This window comes from Schistocerca americana, chromosome 3 (genome assembly GCF_021461395.2).
Source record: "Schistocerca americana isolate TAMUIC-IGC-003095 chromosome 3, iqSchAmer2.1, whole genome shotgun sequence".
In the NCBI taxonomy this organism is placed as follows: Eukaryota; Metazoa; Arthropoda; class Insecta; order Orthoptera; family Acrididae; genus Schistocerca; species Schistocerca americana.
In genome coordinates, this window is record NC_060121.1 from 636,975,046 (window position 1) to 636,993,044 (window position 17,999).

Here is a 17,999-nt window from a genome sequence, read left to right on the forward strand (position 1 = left end):
CATTGAGCCACTGGTGAGTGTCCACCATGGCATTAGTTGAGACATTGGAAGAGGGTCCCCAAGGGACCCCTTCTGCACGAGAGGAGCCAGAGGAAGCTGTTGCAAGTACCACCTATGTAGTTGTTTGAAGAGAAGTGAGGACATGTAACAGTGACTGGAAGAGCCACTGTGAAGTGACCAGGAGTAACATTTTACCTGTTTACTATCCCAAAAGAAATTTACTTGCCTCTTTCCTTATTGATTTACTTGCCTCATTAACCCTCCTACCCCTATCAATTGAGATAAGGAAAAATACAAATGAGAAGAATAACATCCCAGCCAGTTACCTCGGCCATTGCCATATCGGCACTCTCGGCGAAAGGCCTTTACCACATGGATACGTAAGCGGCAGCTGTAAGTTTATTTCCTCGATTTCTGGAAAAGTATGCATTTGTGGACCCTATACCTGATGATGAGAAATGCTCTATTTACAATTATCTATTGATCCCACCACTTTTGAGTCGATTGCTTGTCAATCTTTTGGGGCGATTTTCTCAAAAACAGTTAGGTGTTGAGCCAAAATATCTTAGAGCCCTTCCTTTTAGGTTGTACACAAGCGACCTGCCAAATCTTTAGCTGAATCGGTTAGCCATGTCCGAGGCCTTCCCCTTGTCAGTCTGCTTCATTGCGTATCATCCACCCTGATGCCTCCCTCTCCGATCAGGGGCTCTCCCCACGGGCACCACACAGCCACAGCAAAGGCCAGCTGCCATGATGAGCATTGCCAGGAGTCCTGATGCCCCAGGAAGACAGAAATCTACTCCTTGGCATATGTGGCGAGTTTACAGCTTGGGCATCAGCAGTGTGATTACAGCGTTGTCAGTGGGCTACCACCAAATGGGTACATGACGGCCCCACCACAATGGACTGGCTACTGTGCTGGATATTGGGCACAGAAATCCAGTTTTGCCATGGGGGCAAAAAGAGGACAGGAGACAACATCATAAGATGGCATACACCAGAAAGTGTCCTAGCCCAAATATTTGAATCGCAGGTGGAGATGCAAAGCCACGGTAAGAGATTCAGGATAACTCGTGCACCACGTAAGGCGTCCTTCCCCTTATGGCCTGCACTTCTGTAGAATTGTGGAAGTGGCAGATCAAACCATAGAATGAGATCTGAATTCGTAGGGCCGAAAAGTGAGAGACCCCTTTTAGTTGCCTCATACAACAGGCAGGAATAACTCCTAACTCCTGGACCCACAGGGGGATATCATGTTAGGGTGGGGGAGAATTAGTACTGCTTGTGAGCCTGCAGGTAGACAGTAGAGCTGCCAGGTGCAGTCAGATTTGGAGAGAACAGTAGAGGTGGGGAGGAAGAGAGGGAGGGGTAAGGGGGAAAAAGGTGGGTGCACTGGCAGAATAGAAATCTGTGTTGTGCTGGAGTGGAAGCAGGGAAGGAGATAGGCAGGTGGAGAACAGGGACTAACTAAATGAGGTATATTGTGCTGGAAAATATGTTTAGCTGTCCAACTGTGTGTTGGCCACAGTTTGTTGACAGCTATTATGTGGCCAGGCAGCTTCGTAATTGTCATGTCCACATAGAAAGCAGCAAACTGGTTGCACCTTAGTTTATAAATCACAGGTTGCCCCATCTGTGAGGGATAGGAGATGGCTGTGACCAGACTGAAGGTGGTCTTGCATCTAGTCTATTTAAGGGATACAAGACATGAGGCAAGGTATTGGGAGCAGGATTGGAGTAGGGACAGACAAGTATGAGTAGGTGATTTTGTGGGTGACAATACCACTATGGGAGGGGTGGTAAGATTAGTGGATATGAAATTCCTTGTTTCAGGGCAAAGCAAGAGGTAGTCTAAAGCCTGGCAGAGAATGTGATTCGGTTGCTCCAGTCTTGAACAGTACTGAGTCATGAGGGAAGTGTTCCTTTGTAGCCAGATGGTGAGTATGTGGGAGGTTTAAGGTGACTAGAGAAGGCACAGGACCTCTGTTTCTGTATAATATTCACCCGTCTCACTGAAACCCTTGATATGTATGGAGAGAGACTGTTGATCACTAGACTTGAGAACACAGGCTGTATTGAAAGGGCTTCCTGGTATGGAATGGCTGACAGCTGTTCCAAATGGAGGTGTTGCTATGGTTGGTAGGTTTACTAAGACGGAGGTACTGAATTAGTGAAAGTCAAGAACCTAAAACATTTAATTCAATAAAAGGTAGCCAAATTAATTTAGAAACACTTATGTCCTAACAAGAAAATGAAAACCATGAGATCAGTAAATTAGGACCTACAAAAACTACCACATGGCTAAGATACAACAATGTATTGTCATGACTTGGTACACTAGCAATAGCAAACGAACTGAAAAATGAGTGACTAATCAGGACTGTGAAACGTCTCAAATGAAGGCACACATTTTAAGATTTGTAGTAATAAAATGCAGGAAGGTTCAACATGTTTTGACTTACGATTTTCAACAGGGATTATTAACTAATGTTCACATCTGAGTGGCTATGTCAAGCAAATTTCGTTTCAACTCCCGATTTTAAGAGTAACATGAAAAAATTCAACTGAGGTTGAGAGTTTCATGAAAGTCTGATCCAATTAATAACAGTAAACAGGTAGTACTTCTTGCAACCTAAGGAGATGAATGTGCACAAATAAGCTGAAGTACAATCCTTGGACAAGCCAGCACTATTTTGATTGGGAAAAAACTATATTAAATCCACTGACAAAATTCAATGTAACACTTCAAAAAGTAAAAACATTTAATAGCAAATGGATAATTTACAATTACAACCCAACATCCAAGTAACTTCAAAGTAAATAGTGTCTTACAGCAAGAGTCTTCCCTGATCCAGTCTGGGCTATTCCAACCAAATCACGGCCACTCAGTGCAATAGGCCACCCCTGGGCTTGAATTGCTGTAGGCTCTGACCATCCTTGCTTCCTACAAAGAAATTTTGACATGTATGAGAATCCAGTAACAATACCTAAATGGTTCAACAATATATATCTTTATCATTGAAAATTTAGTGTAGAGAATTTCATACAACTTTTAATACTAACTACATGATTCAATCCTGTTCTCAGCTGGCCTCTACAGGAGAAAATAGTGCTATATTTTAACTATACAGCCACTTTGTCTTCAATTTGATCAACCATACCAATTCACATAAAATGTTAATGGCTATAAACTGAAAACACCAGATTTTGTGAACATAATTCACTGCATATGATTCAACATGACACAGAATGACAACTTTCAAGGCAGTTCTATTAGCCTACACACTTTTTAGGTTGTGTCTCCAACTAGAGAAGGAAGAACACACACACACACACACACACACACACACACACACACACACACACACACACACACACACACACACACACTAAGATACCAAAAATTTTGGCATGCACATATATTCACACTCTGTAACACAAAGAAATTCTAAATCCTTTTACCCAGTCTCCCTTTCTGATGAAGCTTTCACACTGAACATCTTTTCACTGCTACTGTCTACACATCAACTGTCATTTTCCCCCCACTGGCACTGCCCCCCCCCCCTCCCCATCCCTACTCAGCCACCTTTACAGTCCCTCAGTCCCACTGTCAGTACTTTCTTCCTCATTTCCAAAGACTTTCTTGCTTAGTTTGCTGTTTTTCTCTTCAATCACCACTGTCCTTCCTCCACCTCTGCCCCCTAGGGATGGTTTATTTGGGGGTTTTGACTCAGACCTGGAAATAAATTGTGGTAGAGAGAATAAGTGCATGTGGGCAAATTTTTTCATGTTGAAGTTCACTGGTGTGGAGTTAAAAAGTGGGAGGGAGGGGGGTGTAACTCCACCACCACGAATATGTAGTCTCCACTGATTTGGATTTTTCATTTCCAGTGTCTTCTCTGTTCTGCTCCTATCTCTAAACGTTAAACCGTGAGATTGCACAAAACACGTTAACATTTGGTGAATTGCGAATTTGCTGCACGAATGCGTGAGGATTCTCTACCGCCCAGATTCGCACATTGTGTCTGTTCACTTCACCATTAAGAAAAAATGTTGCTTCATCATTGAAAACAAGTTTCGCACTGAACGCACCCTCTTCCATGAGCTGTTGCAACCGCACCGAAAATTCAAAGCGTTTGACTGTCATCGGGTGTCAGGGCTTGTAGCAATTTTAAACGGTAAGGCTTCTGCTTTAGCCTTTTCCGTAAGATTTTCCAAACCGTCGGCTGTGGTATGTTTAGCTCCCTGCTTGCTTTATTCGTCGACTTCCGCGGGCTACGCGTGAAACTTGCCCGCACGCGTTCAACCGTTTCTTCGCTCACTGCAGGCCGACCCGTTGATTTCCCCTTACAGAGGCATCCAGAAGCTTTAAACTGCGCATACCATCGCCGAATGGAGTTAGCAGTTGGTGGATCTTTGTTGAACTTCGTCCTGAAGTGTCGTTGCACTGTTGTGACTGACTGATGTGAGTGCATTTCAAGCACGACATGCGCTTTCTCGGCTCCTGTCGCCATTTTGTCTCACTGCGCTCTCGAGCGCTCTGGCGGGAGAAACCTGAAGTGCGGCTTCAGCCGAACAAAACTGAGTTTTTCTACGTATCTGTAGTGTGTCGTGACCATATATCAATGAATGGAGCTACAGTGAATTTATGAAATCGCTTTAATCATTTGTAATAGCCCTGTATCTCTAAACCATTGTACTCATGCCTGATGTGCCTGCTTCAATGCCTATATCATTCTTTTAATTTATGAAATATAAATTTTTTATTTGTGTTCTCTTTTTTTACATCTGGTTTTCCCCCTTGAAGTTTCTACCTTTTCAGATGCAATTATGTCATATTTGGAACTGTGGGTACATTGTTGTAAATCTGTACATTAATGATGCACAGCATTGTTTGGGGCAAAAAATGCTGAATCCACTGATTTTAAACACCAAGCACATCAGACAATTGCAGTTTCATGACAGGAGTCACGGGCTGGATCACAGTATTCAAAGCAAGAAGATGTGCAAGTTTCCATTTAACGTAACCACTCTAGTACCATGCATAATTAAAAAGACTGACCAATCTGGAAGAAGAAAACTGATTGTGAATGATGGATTGAATTTTTAGGGTATTATTTCTTAAATGCAAGTTATCAATTTTACAATTATGTGCAAAAATTTTTCAAGAAAATTTTCCACAGCTGAAATGTATGTCTAATGGCTGACATTATCTGTTCCACCAAGGATCAAATTCACCTCCTTCCTCTGCTTATCAATGGTGTTAAATATTTTTCTTATTTTCTCCAATCCTTGAATCTGAACACAAGACAGATTTTTATTCATACTATGTATATAAACCTACATAAACCATTTCCTTATAAGCTCCAATGTCAATGTATCAAACATTGAGAAGTGAACACAAGGATTCTCATCTGTTCCATATAGATCTCTTTCAACTTTTGGTCCCAGCTCGCAATTTTCTTCTTTCAAAACTTTGAGCAAGGCTGACAAATTTCCACTTGAATATATAATGGGCTGTATTGTGGAAGTGTTAAGGGATTTTTGCTACAAAGTCAGAATTCTACACACTGGCCTTTCCAATCAATACAATTTTCAATTTCACAAATTCATAAGCCTTTTTCTTCAATTCTTCAATATCTATTTGTACTCGAGTGATGAAATTATTCATTGTCCTTTAAACAATCCAGTGTTTTACTTTAATGAATCAATTTTGATGAAGTCTAACAAATGTTACATTACTGTCAACCCTCATAAAGCCTACTTCTGTATATCCAGATATTTTACTGGTACTGGTCTGTCCACAGCAATTACAAATTTATTGAATACATACTTGGAAACACATAGCTTCATTTCTCCTCACACCTGTAGCAATTTTTGCCCCCTCCCCCTTGTACAAACATTAGATTTTATATATATATATATATATATATATATATATATATATATATATATATATATATATAATCTGACTGTTTTACATTTTACAGCTTCAAATTTGTTTTTAACAATGCCAAAATGTAATGGTTTTCCTACTCAAGGTCTGTCACATTTCTCTTCTATCATATTTATCCTTAAAAGTTTTAAGACTTTCCATGAATGCCATTATTGGTAACACCTTTAGTATCAGATTTCAATGATTAGATTACAATAACTTCTTTGCTAGTGGTCATAGTTTCCGCATTATATTGCAGCTGATCGAACTCTGTACACAGTAAATGCAAAATATTTTCTTGTTTCATTGACTTAACAGTATACATAACTGCACTTAAACAATAAAATATAAGCTAAGAAAACAGACTACACATCCAACACTGGGTATGTCTGCCATCACAATCAGAGACACAAACTATGCATAATAACACACAGTGATTTCCTCAACACTTGTCCCACCTCTGCTGCCCATGCACTTTGGTACAGCTGGTCAACCAAGAGAAAGAGGGGAATTCACCTCTTCCTTCCTATTACTGTCATGAAATAGGACTTGTCCAATGCTCTTGGTGTGCAAAATCTTTGTGCATTCATCATTTCAACTTTAAAAATTCTGTGCTTCCCGATTCTTGAAAACAAAAATGCACCACATGTAAAAAGAAAACAAGTACAAGATATTTTTATATTTAACAAAATTTAGAGTATATAAGTAAACGATTCTAGATGTTTTGCTATTAGTATGTTCTAGTAAGCACTTCATTTCCCTTGTGCATTGTTTTTTGGATGACTCCTCCTGCTTGCACGCACCAAGAGGGCAGACAAATTGGATTCTACACACCTAGTTCGCAAACTAAGTCCGAAGTTGTTCAATACAGCACATACAGGCCAGAGTACATTACTCAACAAACATGAAATTGTCGGTCATAGATGGGTCCTGGCACTGGTAGCCAGCTTAAGCTAGTGAGACATCACACACTACAGCATGCGGCAAGCACACCTGAAGCAGTGTTCGGGTTAAAGTACCCTTTGAACAGTATTAAGTAAATTTACTCCAAACCACATGCAATTAGGTGTACATATGAAAAAGTGTGCAGTCATTTTAAATCCAAGGTAATTATGATTCAAGAAGATCACACCACACACAGCTCCCACTCCTCAGGTTTGCAAACCTGATGTAAAGCATTTAAATACTACACCAATACCCTTGCAGGGTACTTCCAAGTTTCTCAACACAGAGGAACCTAAGGAGAGATTTATCTTCCATGAGCATCCTTCCACCAACCAACTTCATACCACAGAACAGGAAAGAAATAAATTATCAATAGCCTTAAGAACAGCAAGGCCTCAGACAAAGTTGGTATAGTAACAGATATAGAAACATTTTGATTAACAATTTATGGGGAGCATCCACCAGATGATACTGGCCACATGGGCAACAGAGATTTTACAAGGAGGATGGATCGTCAGCTGAGATCTATCGTCTTCAAGGAAGGGTATGAAGATCAACCTCGTGTGCTGCAGAGGCAAATCTCTGATGTCCAGTTTGTCACACATCTGGAAGGCAGTTGCGTGAGATGACACCAATGCCATTGCAATGTGGACTGCAAGTGTTCAGCAATAGTCTATCCTTCAGTACAGACACCCTACTGAATGAAAGAGACTGTACAATTATGGATCTTTGGTGGCCCAGAAGACTACAGAGCTTGGCCCACACCAAGGTGCACACACCCAGGGACGAGACTTAGCACTCCCAGCATACCTTCTTACTGTGTCTACTTAAATCAGCTTTGGCGCAAAATTGTTTGAAAGTGTCATCATTTGCAGACCTACTTATCAAAGTTTTAGGACTCTTCAGTTATCCTGAACAGGTACTACAATGTCTTTGGTATGCCAAGGCAGCAGCCATGGAGGGGTGTGTGGTCCATTTTTCTTTGCTGAGAACACTTTTACAGGATGCATATATCTCTATATGCTTCAGAACATTCTTTTCCCACAGCTGGAGACTGATTTGAATGACTTCATTTACCAACAGGATGGTGCTCCACCACACTAGCACCCGGAAATGCAGGAATTTTTAAATCAAAGGATTTCTGAACAATGGATGGGTCCCACTGGATCAAATGGTTCAGCCTTACATTACTGTCCTTCAAGGTCACCAGACCCGACTATGTCATTATCTTGCGGGGATTTATGAAAGACTGTTTATCGGCCTCCATTACCAACAACACTGAATTAACTGAGACATCACATAACAGCAACTGTGGGAGCTTCGAGTGAAGACATGCTCACTGTTGTGTGAGAACAATTTTAATACCAAACTGACATCTGCCATGCATCTCAAGGGGCATATTAAACATCTATGGAAAGGTATGGAAAACAGTTACCCATTCATCAAGAAAAAATTAATTGTGCATGTTTACTAGTTTGAGAAATATAGACGAGCCAAATCAGATGATTCTTTTGACACGCCCTATATTATGGAACTTTTATCACATATTTTGCAGCAGTATGGAACAGTGCACCCACTTTCCATCACACTCACATTCCCTACACAAAAAGGGATTTCTGTATCTGAATTTACCTTTCTGAGTGTTTATTAGTCGCTGATGACTGCTGTATTTAGCTAGTGCGGTGATATTTTGACTTCTTGAGCAAAATCTGTTTTTGATGTATTACTGCTCGCAGCTACACCTAACACTACTACTTGAACACCCTTCCTACATTGGTGTAGACATTCAGCCTTACAAACTATTTACCTCAGGGTTCAGCTATGCTGTGCCCTGTTCTTCCTCTGCATACATCTACTTCCTTCCATGTAGATTTCTGTAAATGGACAACACATGCAGAGAATGGCAGACGATAAAAGTCCAAAGAAAATAATGAAGGGTGTAATGCACTCATAAGTGGGAAAGGAGACCTAGAAGATGCATTGAGACAGTGGACCTCACCAGCATCCGAGTCCAGGGATGGAAAAAGAGTGGCAAACAAACCGAGAAATATCGAGGTAAATCATCGAAAAAGACAAGGCTCACCAAGGTCTGAAGCCCAACAGAAGAAGAAAACTGGTTCCCATTAACTCTGCATATTGTCACAACCTCTGACAGAAGGCTATATATTATATGGGAACAAACTAATATCACTGTCTCAACGACCTCTCATTAGCTTTCTGTGAGTAGTATATAACAATGGCTTATATACATCATATTCGTCTTCCTCAGTGCTGGAAATCTATGGTATCCGAGGTCCTTCATTCATCTTGGCTCCACAGAGATTACAAATCCTCTCCAGCAGGTAGATTTTGCAACTGTTTGGTAATACTTTCCCATATTATGTGGCCCAATGTTTACAAACTAATTGCAATCACACACATCTTTACTCTGAGCTCTACATGCCCTTCCATGAATAGCATGGATCACTGCATCACTACAATTGGTCACGTCATTATTAATTCCTTATTAAAATCTTTCTGCCCGAGGGGCATTTTCAGAACAGAGCAGTGCCACTCCAGATACTGACAATGCTCTGCATACATTACATGAAATAGATGAAGGATGGAACTTCCTGGCACATTAAAAATGTGCCAGACAACACTACCTCACGATGTTTGTCTTTTGCAATAGCAAACGAGAAACTGGCAGCAGTAAAGCTGTGAGGATAGGACATGAGTTGTGCTTGGGTAGCTCAGCCTATAAAGCACTTGCCCACAAAAGGTAAAGTTCGAGTCTCAGTCTGGCACACAGTTTTAATCTACCAGGAAGTTTCGTACCAGTGCACTCCAATGCAGGGTGAAAATTTTATTTTAGGTACAGGTTGTCTTGTGAATATTTAATCAGAGATCAAGATTGTTAACCATTTTAATGAACACAAAGAAGAGATTTCAAATGAACAGAAGTTGAAAATTTGATTTTAAGACAATGTACATATAACTTTTAAACATTTTTAATTTAATGCATTTTCCCATGTGCTTGGAATGTATCTTTCTACTTAAATGTATGATATAACTTTTCATATTGGACATTCTGCCACAAATGGTACACGATTCCCAGATGTTTGAATTTTATACTGCTTTCATATCTGTATCCAGGATTTAGTATTTTGCTCGTTACCTGTACTACTGTTTTAAGCTGTCCCATTTTACAAGGTAACATAACAGTTGGATGAAATGGTCTCACTGGCTGAGTATTACATTCAATCACTCATCAAGCAGACAGAAGACTGATAATTTCTCGCTCTATACACATATCTTAGTAGTTTTCTGACTGAGCAGTGTTTTTGTCGATGTGGCTGGTTCATTGCTGCCTCGTGCACTCCCCGGCTTCTCTGAACACATATTTTCAATGTAATGTTTCACATATTTTCGATATAAGGCTATTAAAATTTTGAGAGTCCGTGTGTAACTTAGTTCTGATATATGAAGTAACTGCTTTGAGCAAATGGTTATTTCTTTAGTTTAAGCTATGTGTTTTTATACCTCTTATCATACAATAAGCACAATTAAATTTGTTAATATGTATGCCATTTGAGTTTTAGACACTGACCATGTCATGTGAAGTTTTATTTGAAATATCAACTACCATGTTTCAACATATTCGTGCCAGCATGTACCACGGGTGGCTCACACTATATCCTCCCAGTGAGTAGAGTGTACCACTGTGGCTCATGCTGAACTGATGAACCACCAATTGTGGTCACAGCAATACACTAATGTATGTGGGTCACCCAGGAAGTAAAAGCACCATATTTTTTTCTTCAACAATTCTTTATTGAACATCATGAAAATTACACACAAAAATGGTGTTTTTATCTTTACACCCTATTTTCCACATAATCTCCATACTGTTCTATTGCCTTCCTGCAGCACGAAAGAAGGGTGCATACGCCGTGTCAGTACCAATCCTTGTTCTGGTCGCGGAGTCAGGGCTTCCCTGCGAGTCACCACCTCATCGCCCTCAACACATTTTCCCTGAATGACATGCTTTAATGGCCCAAACAAGTGAAAGCCCAGGAGGTTTAGGTCAGGTGTAACAGCTATGGATGGTCTCACCAATCGCTGAAAATCGTGGCTCTGCCAAATCACCTTCTGATGACCTCACCCTCTGTTCCCAGTGACCAACTGTACTTCTGTCAAAAGCAGATGCTCCATAGCCTTTGCATAAGTGTTTGTGAACATTCCCCAGTTCCTTTCTCTGCAGTGTAATTCAATGACAGCACATTGCTTTTTAACGTACATCACATTACAGATGGCATTTTGAAACTGTCCTGCAGCTACACTGTGTGTCTGAAGTGACAGAATCTTGGTGCTAACTCAGGAGACTTCAAATGATACATATGAAACATTTCACATTCGTAGCATTGTTTTTAGATGAGAAGAAAAGAGGTGCATTACTTTCCAGGCAACCCTCATATAATGTATTACCTATCAGGCACACACGACAAATATGTCAATACAACTGTGTGTAATCTTCAATGATGTACCACCTAGTTTGTAATTTAGAGTAGAATTATTTTACATGATATCTCATTTTAAAAGAATGGACTTGTGCCACTTAAAAAGGTCTGGTGTCTGAATATGACCACCTCCACGCATCAAGTAACACAAAAAGCATAGCTGCCCAGTTAGGGAAGAATGAATGCACATATCACCCCACAGTGAGAAAATTCTCAGTGTGTCAATTTATTACTGTTGTTTACTGACAAAGCGACAAATGCCCGCATATGGGTTGCATTTTACAATTTTACATATGGAATTCACATCTGCGCAAGTTGAAATCATTTACCATTATCACACCCAACTCATATTTTTTCATATTTTATGTGAACTGTACTCAGTGATGTATACGCAGGTTGTATTCATCAGCAATACATTCACAAGCAACCTTTATTTGTTACACTACGAGGTGGTCCTTCCCCACATTAATGTGTGTAAGATAAGATGGGATTACAGTCTTTCTGTGTCACAGATGTAGGAAGTTTTCATGTGTATTTCTGACTTTTTGGTTCTTTAAGCTGCTACAACTTCTGCCATTTGTTTCACCACCAAGTAGCTTGAAAATGCCCTAAGGGCAAAATTAGCTAATAGTGAGAAATTGTGTATTCCAAAAAATTAAAACAACCCCCACAGGATACTGACTTCCCTAAAAAAAACTTCCAGGTTTGTAATAAACTAATCCGATATGCTTAACCCAAAATTCTAAATGTATCTAGTATCTTTGACACCGTTTAACATGAGTGACAATTTCAAAAACTAATTGAGGCTCAAATTGTCTCCTGAATTTTATCTGTCTTCATCTCATAATGTAAGCATGCCATTTTGTTGCTCATTGTAAATTTGCAATTATAGTAATAATGAGATGTTACAGGCCTTATTGCTCAATGACAACAATAAGGACTTTATATACATTTTATTGCTGAAATGATACAACTATACTATACTAATGTTGCACTTCACTTCATTTTGTGTAGATTTGCACCCTAAAAATCAGACCTTGCAGTCTAAATTTCTTATCAAACTTCGATCAAAGTTTCTAGTATAATGCAAAGTATTCTGTTTCATTATGCTTCATATTATAACAGTCTGCCATCACCAAATTACTTACACCAAACAATGACTTAACCTGACCACTATGAAATCTAGTAATGGAAGAGTTTCACTTCATCAGCTGTAGGGAGATTCACTTTTTAATTAATGTATTATAGGGCATCTCTCCTTGTTCTACTGCGGACAATATAAAATATATCACACTTCGAAACAATTAGCTTTTGCGAGAATTTAACTTTAGTATTTCAAGTCAATTAGCTTTTTCTATTTTTGGGATGGGATATTGCAGTAAAAGTATCCCTGTCAGTTCAAGTACTTACAAAGTACTGGATAAATTGTTTCACTCCCAGATGTGGGTAACCGGCGTATGGAATGCAACAGGAGTTTAAATTACCACATAAATGTCTAATACTGGTTGGTGAGGCAGCCCCTGTTTTGGTGTAATCTGATATGCTTCATGTCCATCTGCCCTGGTGGCACCTGCTCCAACAGCTCTCCAAAGACACCATCCACCCACACCCATGACCGTATGGCACAACTGCCATTGCCAGAGTTGGATGCTGGCAGCTTAGATATGTGCTAGCAGAATAGGTATCAGCAGTTTGATAAGTTTTCTCAGGGCCTCACGCGAAAGGGGTACATAAGCCCACCATGTCAGAGGCTACTGTGTTGTTTTTACAGCACATTGAGTCTATGCCAGTATTCTGCACTTATCTTTAACACTGCTTACATGCGTTATTTAAGGTTCTTCCAGTCGGCCCCCACTGTAGGAAAAATTTTGAAAATGAAAAACTCAGAAGGGAACAAAAAATTACTTCAGTCAAAGGTGATGTAAATAAATGTATAGTCTGATAAATGAAAACAAAACCCAGGGAACAGCTGGGGCAACTTTAAAGGCTACCACCATGTGAGTGAGAGGACAGATAGCAGCACAGGAATAAAGTGCTGGATCCCCATGCTCAACATACATGTCAAGTCCCCAGATGGGGAACTCCCAAACTGTTCGAAGCACTTGACCCCGTGAAAAAAAATTCGACATTAAAGGTGCCTCAATCCACAAGTATGTCTATATGCAGAACTAAGACCAACGTAAGTTTAAAATTTGAAAGACTACTTTGCAGACCATTTCTGTTTTAGTCATTGGTCAGTCACCTGTCCCAAGGTCTAAGGGGTTGTCCTACACTAAACACGAGTTTCCATTTAAATTTTCTCTGTCTCCCCACTGTTACGGTGAGTGCAATCACAACTCCATCTTTACACTCCTGTTTAATAGTCAAGGCACCTTTTATCATCAATACACTTTACCTCCAGAACGAAGTGATCACTGTTCACGTAATCTATGTTGCACATCAACAGTGATATGTTCTCATCTGATGTGTGCAAATGACGAAACACCGATTGAAAAATGGCTTGTGCAATTGCTCAGACAGCTGGAATTCCTGCCAAAAAGTATCTCAGCACACATTTTCTAGTCTGCAGCCTGTAATGTGTATTCCACCCCCACAGTAGCTGCGGGAAATCTAACAATGCGTGCCCACCATCACTCTACTTAGATGCTGCACTTTTATTTTACAAAGTTTTTTTCCCCAATTTGAATCCTGCTGGGAAGATCCATAGGCTTTAATCTATATAAAAAGCGCTGGCAGGTCGATAGAAACACAGACACAGACATACATACACACAAAATTCAAGCTTTCGCAACAAACTGTTGCCTCATTAGGAAAGAGGGAAGGAGCGCGCACGCGCGCACACACACACACACACACACACACACACACACACACAGATATAGATATATATATATATATATATATATATATATATATATATATATACACACACACACACATACAGACAAGCAGACATATACATATAGATGTCTACTTGTGTCTGTATGTGTGTGCGCGCACGTGTATACCCATCCTTTTTTCCCCCCCTAAGGTAAGTCTTTCCGCTCCCGGGATTGGAATGACTCCTTACCCTCTCCCTTAAAACCCACTTCCTTTCGTCTTTCCCTCTCCTTCCCTCTTTCCTGATGAGGCAACAGTTTGTTGTGAAAGCTTGAATTTTGTGTGTGTGTATGTATGTGTTTCTATTGACCTGCCAGCGCTTTCGTATGGTAAGTCACATCATCTTTGTTTTTAAATATATTTTTCCCGTGTGGAATGTTTCCCTCTATACACCAGGATTTAAAGTATATATATTCGTTTGATTGTTCCAAACCATGGTGCACTAATTTCTTACAGTTACAATCAACATTATGTGCTAAAAATGTTCTTGACATACTTACATTATTTCTTGCATTATATAATCAGGAAAATTTCCTTCTTCAAAAAACTGACTTGGGTGAGGAACATTATTTCCTTTCACAGTAATTGCATGGTTACTTCGATATTTGTTTACTTCCTCCACCGTCCTGCAAACAAATCAACAATTTTAATTCAATCTAGGGCACAGTAACATCTCCATGCGGCAATTGTTTAATTTTCTTACGTACTAAATGTCCATTTACACCAATGAGCCAATTTCATACTCCTGAAAATAAACTACCAGGATTTAAAGTATTTAATCAGGTTATGCTGTTTCGATGTGGACCTCAATCATAATAATTTCTTAAACACCAAAAGAGCAAATGCTAACACTGCAAATAATTTCCTACAATTACAGATATGAGGAAGAACAATAGTAAGCAGCAGCGCATCATGCCATCTAACTGTAGACTTGTCTATACCTGAGGCAAAAGACTGCTCGCACTATGAAAAAAGCCAAAAATTGGAGAACTGAACAAGTCTTAAATGTACATTAGTATCAACGTTAAATTATATTTATCATAGACTAATATTCTACAATATACTGTAAATACAGTCTAAGAAACCAAGATCTGACAAGGTAAATATGTGAAAAGAAACTGCATCCTTTTTCAAGTGAGGTAAGAGGTGCTACTCTGAAGTTTTCAGAATACAGCATATAAAATTACAGTAAGTGGATCTTATTCATCAAGATCACCTTTAAAGTAGTCCCTTGGGGGTTTATATACCACTCCAATTTTTCCATGAACTCAAACCTCCTTGGAATGCATTTTTCATAAGCCTTTTTACGGTAACTTCTGAGTCTTAATATCAAATGTGTGAAAATTTGTTTTTTAACTTTAGTTTCATTCTGGGGAATAAAAAACAATCAGTTCCAGGATGGGTGAATATTACAGATGGAAACAACTGTTTTGTTTATCACCAGAAACTGCACAGTAATCAACAAAGTGTGACCTCACAGTGTCATGCTGGAGGAAACAATAGTGCATGTGCCACTTTTGTCGGAGAAAATCGTCCGATACATTCCATAAGACAGCCCCACAACACTGCATACGTCCTGGTTGACCTTCCTATGGTCTTCCAGCACCGTATTTCCAACAGCTGCGACATTTCCACCAGTAATTCCAGTTACAGCCATCCTGAATGGAGACTGTCAAATGTTTTGCCATCTTGGAAACAATTATAGCAGTTATGACTGACCTAAGCCACCTTCTCAACTGCTTCAAAGTATTTGTTTACACAGCAGTTTTCAGAGTTGGAAACAATGATTCATGCCCAGATATCATTCGTAGACACACACCACCATCAATTTCACAAGCCACACAACATATGAGAATGGGAAATAGTGCACAGAAACTAGTCGAGATGGTGGAAGTATATCCTGACAGATCACAGTGCTGTTGCCAAGTTTCAACTCCACAGTGCTAATGGCTGCAGGCGAAAACAATAGCCATCTACAGAGGCTATGACAACACTGAGGCATTGCCAATTAGCCTTTTATAAAATCTTATTACTTTATTAGGTGAGTCAGCCCAAAGAAGATGCTGCACCCAGCCCTCTGCAACTGTTAGGGTTCAACTTATGCTGACAACTACAAACATGACCACCTAGTAAGCCAACTGAGCCATTCATTGTTAAAATATGATGTTGCCTTTGGCAGAATTTTGCCATACTAGTTTGAATTCATCAGCTATACACTTATTCTGGAACCTTTTGGGTAGCACATCACATTTGCTTTAATTTTTTAAAGAAAAAGGAAATCAAAATCCAGACAGAGAGAGGGAGGTGAAAACGCTTTCTCACTGTTGACCAGAGACAATACAAATGGTAGGCCTAATTATGAAGTATTCTGGTGTGACAATACCATGTTGAGGTCGGCTGTCTATAGTGATAGCCACATCAAAGCAAGGAAAGTATTTCAGTAAAGGATCCAAATAATTTGGGAACATCTCATACTGATTCATTTGATATGCTGCAGCTGTCTCCAACTACCTACACAGACACCACAAGTGCATTCAACCATTAATAACATTTATAGTCATAATTAAGGCTCCGACAGTCGCATAATCCTGAATGATTTCCAAATAATGAATTTACATTGTTGCTAAGGGAAAGTGTTTTCATTATTTGTTCTGTGCTTTGTTTTCCAGAGGTCAGTTTTCTGCATTCAACTTCCCTTAACCTTAAAACTATCACTTGCTAAAAGCTGCACACAGCTACACTATGCGATCAGAAGTATCCAGACACTTCCAGAAAATTACATTTTTCATATTAGGTGCATTGTGCTGCCAGGTACTCTATCAGCGACTTCAGTAGTCATTAGACATCATGAGAGAGCAGAATAGGGTGCTCCATGGAACTCACGGACTTCAAACGTTGTCACTTGTGTCATGTCTGTGCACGAGATTTCCACAGTCCTAAACATCCGTAAGTCCACTGTTTCCTATCCGATAGTGAAGTGGAAACTTTAAGGGACATACAGCACAAAGGCGTACATGCCAACCTCATCTGCTGACAGACCGACAGTTTAAGAGGATCGTAATGTGTAATAGGCAGACTTCTACCCAGACCATCACACAGGAATTCCAAACCGCACCAGGATCCCCTGCAATTACTACAACGCTTCGGCAGGAGGTGAGAAAACAGATTTCATGGTCGAGCAGCTGCTCATAAGCCACATGTCACTCTAGTAAATGACAAACGACACCTCACTTGGTGTGAAGAGCGTGAACATTAGACAATCGAACAGTGGGAACTGTTGTGTGGGGTGACGAATCACACAGTATGTGTGTTGCAAATGCCCGGCGATCATTATCTGCCAGCGTGTTTAGTGGCAACAGTAAAACTGAGATTTACAGCGGGGGCTTGCACCCCTTGTTGTTTTGTGTGGCACTATCACAGCAGAGGCCTACATTGATGTTTTAAGCACCTTCTTGCTTCCCATTGTTGAAGAGCAATTCTGGGATGGCAATTGCATCTTTCAACATGATCGAGCACCTGTTCATAATGCACGGCCTGTGGGGGTGTGGTTACACGAGAATAACATCCCTGTAATGGCCTGGCCTGCACAGAGTCCTGCCCTGAATCCTATGGAACACCTTTGGGATGTTTTAGAACACCGACTTCGTACCAGGGCTCACCAACCGACATCGATACCTCTCCTCAGTACAGCACTCCATGAAGAATTTGCTGCCATTCCCCAAGAAACCTTCCAGCACCTG

At 40.1% G+C, this 17,999-nt stretch overlaps 1 protein-coding gene across 2 annotated transcripts in view; it reads right to left on the reverse strand.

Annotated features, from left to right (window-relative positions):
• The window catches only part of LOC124607199 (DEAD-box ATP-dependent RNA helicase 20-like), a 44,891-nt gene that overhangs the window by 23,493 nt on the left and 3,399 nt on the right, over positions 1-17,999 (reverse strand). For both annotated transcript variants that reach the window (XM_047139424.1, XM_047139422.1), the window contains 2 exons: positions 14,760-14,885; positions 2,833-2,944 (listed from right to left, as the gene is read on the reverse strand). In XM_047139424.1, the coding sequence (XP_046995380.1) occupies positions 2,833-2,944; positions 14,760-14,885 (238 nt within the window). The remainder of the gene's footprint in view (positions 1-2,832; positions 2,945-14,759; positions 14,886-17,999) is intronic.